The sequence below is a fragment of the Sphaerodactylus townsendi genome, linkage group LG03 (genome assembly GCF_021028975.2).
Source record: "Sphaerodactylus townsendi isolate TG3544 linkage group LG03, MPM_Stown_v2.3, whole genome shotgun sequence".
Lineage (NCBI taxonomy): Eukaryota > Metazoa > Chordata > Lepidosauria > Squamata > Sphaerodactylidae > Sphaerodactylus > Sphaerodactylus townsendi.
In genome coordinates, this window is record NC_059427.1 from 90,663,318 (window position 1) to 90,675,444 (window position 12,127).

Sequence of the window (12,127 nt, forward strand, 5' to 3'; positions counted from 1 at the left end):
ATTTGCATTTTATGTTAAAGAAGCAGAATAGGTTTAGGAAAGTTAGTATTGCTTGTAATTCAATTTTCCACAATTTTACTTTTTCACACATGCACACCTCCCATGGTTACAGACTTTTGGGGAATTGTATGTCTCTAAGGGAAAGCTGTTACAGATTCTGAGCTTGCTTACTCAGAAGTAAAGCTAGTGGAGTTCACTGAGAATGCTTCTTTTCGAGATGTATTTAGGATTACATCAAATTTATTGGATTTATGTTTGTTTACAGATATTGTGTTGTACAGAGATATGCTTAGACAAAGAATGATAGGGAAGAGGTCCCTCTGGAAGTTTATTTATTTTTTTAATTGGCTCAGGGCAGCTTTCAACAATTTAAAATACTACATAGGTCATAGGCTTAACATAAAATTAAAATACCAAAATCTAAAATCTAAAATACATTACAAAAATATGAGTATTAGTAAGCCTCATTATGTTTAATGTATGTAATCTTATTTCTTTTCAGATTCAGAAACAGAAAACTTACAACTAAACTAGATCATTCAAAGAAGAATGAATTGAATGACAAGAACTTGATTACACAGCTATGATCATACATTTCTACTTTTTAATATATGGACATCCTGAACTTTAAAAACATGTAATTCTGAATAGAAATCAAAAGTCATTAATACTACTGGATGGGTCTTCCCATTATCCTCCAATTCACAGATGCCATGTACCAAATTTGTGTATTTTTCTTTGAAGTTATTGTCAGCATATGAAAAGCTCCTCATCAATAATTGTTTTAGTGTCTTCATTTTTTAAAGTGTTGAATTACCTTCCAGTAGAGATTTATGTACAGTATTAGATATTTATCTAAAGCATACACAAGGAGTGAAAATGCTGACTGCATAGAGTCAGATGTGATGCATCAAATCCTTTGGAGACCCCAAGAAGACTTAGGTGGAATATATACACAGCCCTGTGTATATATGGTGTGAGTGAATGATATGCCAGTGGTTTTGAAATGAGTGGAGCTCAGACCAAAAAAGCACATTGAAAACTAGGCTCCAGTTTTTAGGTTTGTTTTGAAAATCACAACTTTAATCTTTCAAGGGTGAAAATTGACAAACAAAAATTCATGACAGAAAAGTAGTGCTTCTTAAACAAAATCCACAGCTGTTAGGAAAACTTATTTGGATCAGTACTACCGAAGGAAGAAAACACTCCAGATGCTATATTATATTTTCATCATGGTGGTGGGAAGTGCTGTCAAGTTGCAGAATACATATGATGACCCCTCATGGGGCTTTCAAGGTGCAAACGGGAGGAAATTTGCCATTGCCTGCATCCACGTAGGAACGCTGGACTTCCTTGGTGGTCTCCCATCCAAGTATTAACTAGGGCTGACCCTGGTCTGATGGGATTAGGCCATCCAGCTCAGGGCATGTCTGTTATACATAAGAACCCATTATGAGACTGCAAAATTGTGCTTCTTTGTATTTGAGCCTTGTATTATAAACTGTTAATTGGATGGCTGACCAGATGCAACACATTGCTTATATTTTTTTAGGAACATTATGAACTTTCAAACAAATTCCCTGCAAATTTTTGTTAGCTAGGGAGTCAGCAGGTATTTGGATGAGCTCTACCTTTGTGCCAAGTAAAGCTGGTAAATTATTACCAACTTGCAATGAAATTCCCTTCTGCGCCATGTAAAGGCATCTGAACTAGAAAGTTTAAAGTAGAAGATGATGCCAAATCTGTATGTGAAAGAACAGACTCATTAGTATGTTATCAGCAGTAGCATCAAGAAAAAAATTGGGTCAGTCATTTTTATGATGGAGTGTCACCCACTAGTCTAGCAGTGTATAAGATGGAATTTAGGCAAGGAGAACCTGATAAAAGCAGTTTTTCTTCCCCCTGCTGTAAGTGCTTGCAAGCTTGGTGTTTCCTGTGCTGTATCCAGTATTACTGTACAGATGACATATTTATGTATAAGACAAAGTGTACGAATGAGCAGGATGGCACTGCTCCATCAGTTGTGACCAAGCATGCAGGCCCTTCTTTCTGTGTATACATGGCCTACCTGTATATACAAACATCCCTGTGATCAGTACTGTTTAGCTAGCAGCATTCCTGATCATGGGAAGGGGGTATACTCACTGTACCCATAGTACAGACAGTACACATGGGGGGGACAGGGCCTGCATACTAGGTTGTGAGCTGTCAGTCCCTCTCTACCTATTTGTCTGCACAGGACTGATATTTTGGTGGAAGCAAAAGAAACTAGGTCTGCCGCAGAGTTTTCAGCTGGAATTCTTCTAATCAAAAGCCAATTTCAGATCCAGCCATTACGGTGATGAGCCTACCTACTAAAACTACTGTTGGAAGCTCAAGATTCCATTTTTCCAAACTAACTTTTTCCACAGAATTTTTTTTTGCAAAGCTAATTACATAAGAGGTACCTCAACAAGCTTTTCTTTTGTTGTGTCTGCTGTCTTTCACATCTTGTTTTTAAAGGCTATCTTGAACACCCGACATGGTAGTTTAACTATGTGTTCATTTTTTAAATATGGGTTACGCCTCGTGTATAGCATGACTATATAAGTGATTCTTCATTCTTAAGGTTGCAAGTTTCTGAGACAGACTAGTTGCATTTTGCAGCATTTTCAGAAAACTAGAGACTGGGCTTGGGCAATGTAGTACAATTGGTCCCTGTCAGCCATTCACTTTGCTGGGAAGTCCAGTGTATTGGCAGACATGTTGAGCCTCACATTTCTTCCATATCAAGACTCAAGCTTAAATCTGTTCTCTATTTCAACTATGGGGGCTCCCAGAAATAGATCTATTCACTTCCAGATAAAACAGGACGTTTGAGGCCTACTGCGCAAAGGCAGGAGTGGGGAGAGGCTTTCTGGGGGACATTCCAGTTTGACTGGAATGGCCTGTTCTTTCATATCTTTCCCCAGTTGCCCTGCTGAACAGGGTAGTGGCTAAGGTTCAGGCTGACAGACCCAGAGCCATAATGGTGAATTGAAACTGGAACCAATGACTGGTTCCCAGTCCTCAGAGCACTTATCAATTGCCAGGCTTAAACTTTCCTGCCAGCCCCCAACCTCTTGTCAGTGGGTCATGCGCACCATCACAATGTAGCCATTCTCAGGCTAACATCCTGGCTGGCAACTCCCTAGACGTGTGGCCACCATATTAGGGATGCCTTCTGGCCTCCAGAAAACCATCCTCTAGACATTCCTGTGTTTATAAATAGAACAAGTTTGTGACCTGGGCACATATGGCTCATATAGTACCTTAACCATGTACCTGACCGCTATTTTTTTATTATTATTAGTTATTGTTAAAGGACACTATTGTCTGTCTTGTCCATTAAAGTTTACTTATTGGCCATTTCGGACTTTCAGGTTTGGCTTGTTTTTGCTGTGTGTGCCTTTCTGCACAAAAGTGTATGAGGGGACTTAATGACTGGTGTTTGGCAATAAAGAGACCAGTTCCCCAGTGGAGCTTAACACTTGTGCTATCCAGACTCATGGGGAAGTAAGTCAACATCATTCTTCTGTATTTTCAGCTCCAGACTTAAAGATTTTTAAAAGACCTAATCAACCCTTTCCCGGTGTTTAAACCTGCTGTCCCTGTTTGAAGTTTGTTTTTGGTTTTACCATTGGCAGTACCTGGCTTGTTGCCTTTATCTTATAAGGTTGGCTTTCTGGTTGCTATCACTTTAACCAGGAGAGTCACTGGCTTTCTGGGTGGACTCCCCAATCACCATCCTGATAGTCCTACGTCCTAGCTTAGAACTTAGGCCTAATGTGGTGTCCCAGTTCCATATGTCCCAAGATATACTGCCTGTGTTTTTCCTAAATCCCCAATCCCTGGGTGAATAATCACTTCATACACAGGATGTCTGGAGGACATTCTTTTTTTAGAAAGTTGTTTCAGCAAGTTAAGAACTTATTTGTTTGCTTTAAGGGTCCTAAGAAAGGCAAAGCTACTTCTTCCAAAACCATTTCAAGTTTCTGTCAATCGCCTATGCCAATGCTCAGGTGAATTGTCCACTTCAAGCCAGGGCTCATTCCACCAGGACTCAATCCTCTTCAGCTGCTTTTCTTGCCATGGTCGACCTCCACAATATCTGTGAACGGGTCTGCTCCATCCATGTTTCTCTGGCATTACTCCATTGGTATGGACTCCAGGAGAGGTACAGCTGAGAGAGAACAGGGTTACCGTTGCTATTTCACTGACAAGCCCACATCCATCTTCATGGTAGGTGAGCTTGCTACTCTACCATGCATGACTGCACTGAAAATGCAGCGATGGAAACACAGTTGTACTTACCCGTAACTGTTGTTCTTTAAGTGTCTTCTGTGCAGGCATGAACCCCTTTCTCCTTATCCTGCTTTAGCCAGCTGTTTTACTAGATTGTTGCACTTCCATATCAGTGAAAGGAGAACTGAGGGAGGAGTACTCTTCCTGCCTTCTCTCAAATGACAGTTTGGACTTGAACCAGCCCAGTTGGCTCCAGGAGGAGGCAGGAGAGCACACCAAGTGCTTAAAAGCTTCTAGAACAGTGGTTCTCAACCTTCCTAATGCCGCGACCCTTTAATACAGTTCCTCATGTTGTGGTGCCCCCCCAATCAAAAAATTATTTTCGTTGCTATTTCATAGCTGTAATTTTCCGATGTTCTTAGGCGACCCCTGTGAAAGGGTCGTTCGACCCCCAAAGGGGTCGCAACCCACAGGTTGAGAACCACTGTACTAGAAGCCTTCTGGTCAGTTCTCCATGGCCAGCTTGTGTCTGCGGGGTTCCCATGCTTACCTGCACAGAAGCCACTCAAATAAACAACAGTTACAGGTATGTGCAATTTTGTTATATGTTAGTTGTCATTTGTACACTATACAGTATAGCCTACCGTTATAGAGACAAAAACAGTGGACCCCAGTTTTGTTTTACCTACTTGTTAAGGTTACTGTTTCTAAAACTTGTATACTGTGGTATTTTTGTGGGGCACTTAGTTTTATCAGAGTATCTTTAACAATTTAAAGTTGCCTACTGAACCGTTTTTGATTAAGCAGCATTTTGTTTTGTTGATTTTTAAAAATATTTCTGATTCTCCAAATAGTAAAACACAGAGATGCACTTTCCATAGGACTGTGAGATTTAAACATGAAACTTTGTTTTGTCAAGATCAGAAATACTGCACATTCTTGTGATAATTTAACATATTTTAAATGTGCTTGCTGATGAAATGGTTAGGAAGTTCAGCTACATTAGTAGAGACAGTGGGTTTTGAGCGCCTTCTGGTTCTCACATCACATGCCTAGCCTTAGTTTAATGAGATCAGCCCAACAGTTAAGCTGCTTCTCTGCACACTTCTCTTGGCATTAGAAGGGACTAGAATGGATTTTAAAAATTCAAGTCTTTACAATGTTGATTTTAGAAAGAGTTGCTTGATTTGGGGAAGATTTTCAAGGAAAATTAACATTCTCTGCCAATGCCATCCTCTCAGGGATTTGTCAGGTGGTGTTTGTAGTAGTAGTACAACAACTAAATGAAAGGCATATCAAGGAAAGGGGATATTGGCACAGTATTTGTTTACTACTGTAAATTATTCTGCACATATATATATTAAGATGATACCCAACCAAAGTTTTACAGTGGTTATCCTACTCAGTTTAGTTCCTGCTGGTCAGGTTGGGCCCAAGGGGTTTTTTTCCAATAAAGTTTATAGAGTTTTTCACTGACTGGAGTGGGGATCTTTCTAGACATCTTTCAGATGCAAAGTACCCACATTCCTCTTTCTACTGTTATGTATGACAATACTGTATTGATTTAGGTTTGAAGCTTTTCTCAAGTGTGAATTATCGTGCAGTCACTGTTTTCTTTATTTTTTGTCATCGATAGTTTAAAAAGAAATAAATTGAACTGATCAGTTTTCTTGTCTGTGTTGTAGAAATGAAAGGAGGAAAATCCCATCTGCTGTCTTTTTCTCATTTCACTTATTCTAAAACATTAATCTCCTGTTTGATAATAGGAGGCATTAAATATGCTGGTTTTTTTCAAAATAAACACCTGAAGCAATAAATGGGAGGGTGCAAGTAGAAATGTTTAATAGTAGTGTTGTTCAGGGGCTGAAAAAGCCCTCAGCCACGATTCCATTATGTTCTCAACAGTTGTCACGTGCTGTTTGATATAACCGATAATAGTAACTCCTCCACCCAAATAAAGCTACTTTGATTACCAGAGAATTGGAATGTTTTTTTCTTGAAATATGTTTTGGGTAATTGAAGACTCAAGTTTGTTCAACTATTTAAAATATTCAGTTTCTGGATTGTTCTGATAATTCACACCCAAGAGGAAAAAGCTAAAGTGGATGACCTACAAGAAATGGTAGGCCCATTCCCCCACCCCCTTCTCATTTCACTAGCTTCGCAAGGCATTTCAGGCAGGAAGAGTGCTGAGGACGTACCAGATGCTGCGCTGAAGTGCAAAGAGACTTACTTGAGGGGGGAACCCTGCTTCTTTTGTCAGCCTCTATATTGTTCAATTTGTCACTGCGGGCAAAATGTTTTGAGCAGTAGCAGGAAAAAAGCAGCCTATAAGTAGCTTTCTTTCAGTTTTAACAGCTACCAGAAGAGTTTGTATCTGAGCTCTGCTGCCACAGTGCCAGGATTATATGACAGTGTGGGAGGTGGTGATGGGTGAAGTCCTGTTTCTGTCCCTTTGTGGAATTTATCCTGTCCCATTTTAATCTGAATCAGTTTGGAATGTATCTTTCATGGTTTCAGCTGGCACTGTTGTTATCCACAAGGAACTGGTTAGTTCACCATTTGTAGGTGGCTTCAGTGTTTTAAAGATAAGTATTTTAGAATCCTGCAGTAGCCTTCTCATCAGCACTGATGTGCAGGCATACAACTTTGTCCCTTTTAGGATTTTTTTTTTAATCACGGCACTCCCATGAACTAAATGTATAATATGGGATGTGGTTCCAATAAGGATGTAGCCAGATCTTATAGAAACCCAGATACACCTGATCCATCCTAGCAGAAAGATAGTATGTTTAGTAATATATGTACTACATCCTGAACTATGAAGTCTGTTCATTCAGGCTTAGAACTGTCAGCAGTGACTGATTTAGAAATAATGCTGAGTCTGAGGAGATAAGGTACCATTGAAATGTTTTAAATAATTCACTTTCTTCAATCTCCCTAGAACAGCCACTTTTCATAATCAGCCTGGCTCAAGTTGTCTCAGTTTTGTCTGGGAACAGGCCTTTTCACTGTAAGTAACTGAACAGTTGTTTTAAAACATGTATAAGATAGATTGTTCTACATTTGCTAGATACAGCAACTTGCTAATTTCCAGACCAAAATAGATGTTATTCTCATTATCTGAGGTAAACTTCAGTAATACACATTTAACTTTACTTGAATTTTTAAAAAAGTTATTTCTGATATGCTTGTTCAGCCCAAACAAAAAGTTGTAATCTTTGCCAGACCTGGCCAATCAAGATCCACTTGCTTCTCTGAACAGAAGCTGTGTGCATAGGATTCTTTCCCTCCAAGTTCTTTAGATATGACTACCTGTATGTGACTAGATATAAACAACAAGGTATATTGCCTCAGTTGATTGTTATTATCAGTGCACAGAAGAAAATGAGATAGAAATGGTATTTTCTACTGAAACATAAACTAGATTTCCACAGCCAAGCAGATCTTTGAAATGGAAAATTTCCTGACCTGGTTTCATGCAGTCTTCACCAGAAGAAGCCTAACATTGTACAGTCTGAGTTTCTGTTTTGAAAGGCAGTGGAATTTTTCCCTGATTGGATCAGAGTATATTTAAAGCAAAACTTGCTAATTCTAATATATAAACAGCTGAGGAGTCTTTCACATTCTCCAGGTGCCTTCCTTGGAGTAGTTTTTTATCATTGCTCTTCTATAGCCATTTCTATGTTATTACAATCTGAAAGGTTGCAGATTTAAAGGATATGAAAGGAATACTATTTATAACTTTCCAAAATTAGTAATTTTGCAAACTTCATCTTGATTTGTAATTCTCCAAAGAATTATCCAACAAACGATGTGTTTGTACCAAGTTATCTCAATATTGGCTCATTCCGCACATGCAGAGTAATGCACTTTCAAACTGCTTTCAGTGCTCTTTGAAGCTGTGTGGAATAGCAAAATCCACTTGCAAAGTTGTGAAAGTGGTTTGAAAACGCATTATTTTGCGTGTGCGGAAGGGGCCGTTGTTACCCTGACCAACAAGTTCTATCTACATCAAACGTAATTACTTTATTCATTGACATAAGGTCTATGGGAAAATGTGACAAAGCTCTGAAGTGGTAAAATAGATGTTCTGCTTCCAAGGCAAATTCCTACACTGAATATTCCTTTCTACAAAAACTTCCAAGCAAATTTAAATAGCTAGCATAGTGGAAAGAGATGTTCTACTTCCTCTCAGTGCCTTGTGGGCTGATTTTTCCTATTTGCAAACAGTTTGGTGCGACATTGACCGTTCCAAAGTGAGATCTTCCCCCTGCAGCCTGGTGGAATCCATTTTACCACCTCATTCTAAATGTGTAAACTAGGTCTTTCTCAAACACTATATTTCTGTATAGAATTGAGTACTCTATGCAACTTGGTATTATTTATGTGCTGTCTTTGGAAAAAATGAAAGGGGGACTTAGAGGGACACAATCATTTTGCCTCTTGAACAAACAGAATTTCAAAAGGACTTTTCAATTATAATTGCAGTGAGTGCTGAATTGTCTAGGGTTGGGGAGCCCACCCCTGTACTTACCAGATATGACTCTTATCTTTGGTTTTTTGGAATGGACTGGCCAGTTGCATCTGATTATTAAATTTACCCACACGTATGATCTTAGAGAAGTTAGTTTCTTAGACACCACAGTTTACATCAATGATGACAGGAAGCTATCATTTAAACCTTTTCGTAAACCAACTTACCGCAATACTGTTCTGCATTGTTATTCATACCACCCAAGACATCTAAGACAGAGTTTGCCTTTTAGCCAGCTCATCAGACGAAAGAGAAATTCAGTTTATGAGGAGGATTTTTAAAGAAAAGGGATGATTATCTAACACCAATATAAAATGAGGGGATATTTGGAGTTTACACTTACAAGCGCCTGGGATAGAATCCAGAACATCAATAGGCTTGATCTATTAAGACACAAGGCTTGGGCTACCATTAGTAATAAAATCAATATTGCCCTTGATGTTATACCAAAAGCCAGGCATACCAAACAGATTTTATATAAATATTGGCATTTGTTATCATAAATACCTGGATGTACAACTCCTGCCGGATTGGATTCAAATGAGCTAGGAATTTATGCCAAACTTTGATCAGATCAAAAAATTGTAATGCTCCCCCTACTAAGATTACTACACAGGTCACTTTATGTGTGGCCACTGGGCAGCATGTGAATTAGCAACGAATATTAAAGCATTCACACATCCATTCGTGTGATTTAAGTTGCTGCTTGCACGTTTTTCAACCTGTTCAACTAAGTAACATGTCTACCTCCTCATGTAAACACAACCTCCTGGACATGTGGATGACCTATAGATCTGTCAGGACACATATTTTAGGATACTCTTCTAAGATCTGGAATGCGTGCATAGAGGCTCCGACGGTTCAATATTTTAGGGATAAAATCATAGTGATAAGGACTTTACATTTTGTGTATTGTATGAGTATCAGCAGAAACCAAACATTAGGATCAGTAGGCATTTATTCTGAGGCAGAATGTATTTTCAGATTAAAAAGTCATTTCTCTTGGGAGTTAAATTTTGATCTTAACTTGTCCAGTTTTCTATGAATAAGCTTAACCATCGATTATGATTTTATTGTGGCAGTCCTCCAAACAGCAAAAAACAAATAAGAATATTTATTAGTCATTTTAAGGTACTTACCTTTAAGAGAGAACAGCTGTGTGTACAGCTGCATCTCATTAGCGCAGTGAATCCTTAAGTGGATTTTTGAATACACATTTTACAGCACAAAATGGCAAGTGCATCTTAGCTGCATCAGGAGCCTGAGATTTGTTTCTATCTTTTGAAAGCTTTTGATACCATCTTTTAACTCTTTCATATTCATATTAAATTAATCTTAGAGATAATTTTATGATGTATAAATCTACAATATTTATGGTGTATGTTTGATAACTGACATCACCCTATATAATACTACTAAACCCTACTAAATACTACTACTAAAACCCCAGCTTCTGACAATAATCAACTGTAATCACATCTGATGTGGGTACCTGGCCTGAGTTCAACTGAACTTTCCTCATGCCTTCCAATTTACCAGCTGTAGATTATGCATGCATACCTGTGTTATTTAGTTTGACTAGGGATAGTTTCCCTATTCCTCAATAATCTCAATATAGATTTTGCATACAAAGTAAAAGTGAAGTCCATTTTAAATCAAGCATGCTGTGGCACATTACCAACTTTTACGTTTGTAAGATGGTTAACTGGTAAAACAGACCTCACAGGAACTTATTTCTCCCATAGGGTGCATGAATTCTCACCTCTCCAGCGTTATTCAGCTCTATCACATCTAGGATTTCTTGTCACTGCCATTAGTAGGCCAGTAGTCAGAAGTATGCTTGCCTGATGAGCTGCAACCAGACCCTCTATTCTTGCCTCTTAAAGAGACTTTTATTCTAACTTAGGCTCATTCCGCACACGCAAAATAATGCACTTTCAAGCTGCTTTCACAACTGTTTTTGCCATTCCGCACAGCTTCAAAGAGCCCTGAAAGCAGCTTGAAAGTGCATTATTCTGCGTGTGCGGAATGAGCCTTAGCGGCAGCAGTGACATAGGAGGTTAAGAGCTCGTGTATCTCGTGTATCTAATCTGGAGGAACCGGGTTTGATTCCCAGCTCTGCCACCTGAGCTGTGGAGGCTTATCTGGGGAATTCAGATTAGCCTGTGCACTCCCACACATGCCAGCTGGGTGACCTTGGGCTAGTCACAGCTTCTCGGAGCTCTCTCAGCCCCACCCACCTCACAGGGTGTTTGTTGTGAGGGGGGAAGGGCAAGGAGATTGTAAGCCCCTTTGAGTCTCCTACAGGAGAGAAAGGGGGGATATAAATCCAAACTCTTCTTCTTCTTCTTCTTCCTACCACAGAGGCAGGGAAAACCTTAAAAATCTCATTTGTCAGAGGTATTCAGAGCTCCCTTTGTATCTTGATAAACATGATCCAAGTTAGTCTTTATGCATGAGTGCAGAGCCCAAATAATATTAATTTCAGAAAGAGAAAAAATCAACTGTACTTGAATATTCAGTCATGGGGTACAAAAAGCCATGACGCACAGTTGAGAAAATATTGACTAACTGCATTCTGTTGGACTCCTATTCACCTTGAGGTCTCAAGATTCCTCTGTCCTCTACTAGAGATCCACACCCATGTGCTCCAATCATGTGTCTCTTTATCAAAGGACAGAGATTCTTCTAAGAGACAGTTCCCTGCTACCTAGAGGAAAACTACCAGAATCCCAGAAAATTCTAACAGTCTTCATTGCTTACATGCAGCTTCTGGATGTACCTGGCAAGAGCATTGTTTTCTGGCCTACCTCTGTTAACATACCCTGCTTACATTGCACGCTGGAATTTGGAAGGAAAAAAACCTTGCTCTTTAAACTTTTACCTGTTAGTGTAGTTTTATCTTAGCCTCTGAGTGTTTAGAAAGTGCCAATCTAACAGTCACCTTGCAAAGTGGCAAATTTTTACAGAGATACCTGTGGTGGTGTCATTTCACCACAGGCAGCACACCATGATCCTGAACTGATTGTCATGGAAACTTCTTATGCTTAGTTGTTTTTTTAATGGAATGTTCTCAATTAAAAGAAAATAAACAATGAAAAATATAGTTTTTAAAACTCTGGACAATGTGTCTACAATTTAGACACAGTCTCATACACAGTGGCAAAATTTTGCTACAGTGCTTATAAAACACAAAAGGCTTTGGTCAGTAAACTCATTAGCTAAAGGGTCTTCTTTACTGTACTGTGTTGTGTAATTCTTTGAGTTCTTTTGTGCTGCTCTATGGCTGTAATTAATAAACTGAAACTGACATTGTAGAAATGTATG

The 12,127-nt window shown here is 39.0% G+C and overlaps 1 protein-coding gene across 1 annotated transcript in view; it reads left to right on the top strand.

Moving 5' to 3' along the window:
• The window catches only part of SLC22A4 (solute carrier family 22 member 4), an 89,754-nt gene extending 83,514 nt beyond the window's left edge, over window positions 1-6,240 (top strand). Inside the window, exon 10 of the mRNA XM_048488010.1 lies at window positions 503-6,240. Within this exon, the coding sequence (XP_048343967.1) occupies window positions 503-587 (85 nt within the window). The 3' untranslated portion in view covers window positions 588-6,240. The remainder of the gene's footprint in view (window positions 1-502) is intronic.
• The last annotated feature ends 5,887 nt before the right edge of the window (window positions 6,241-12,127 follow it).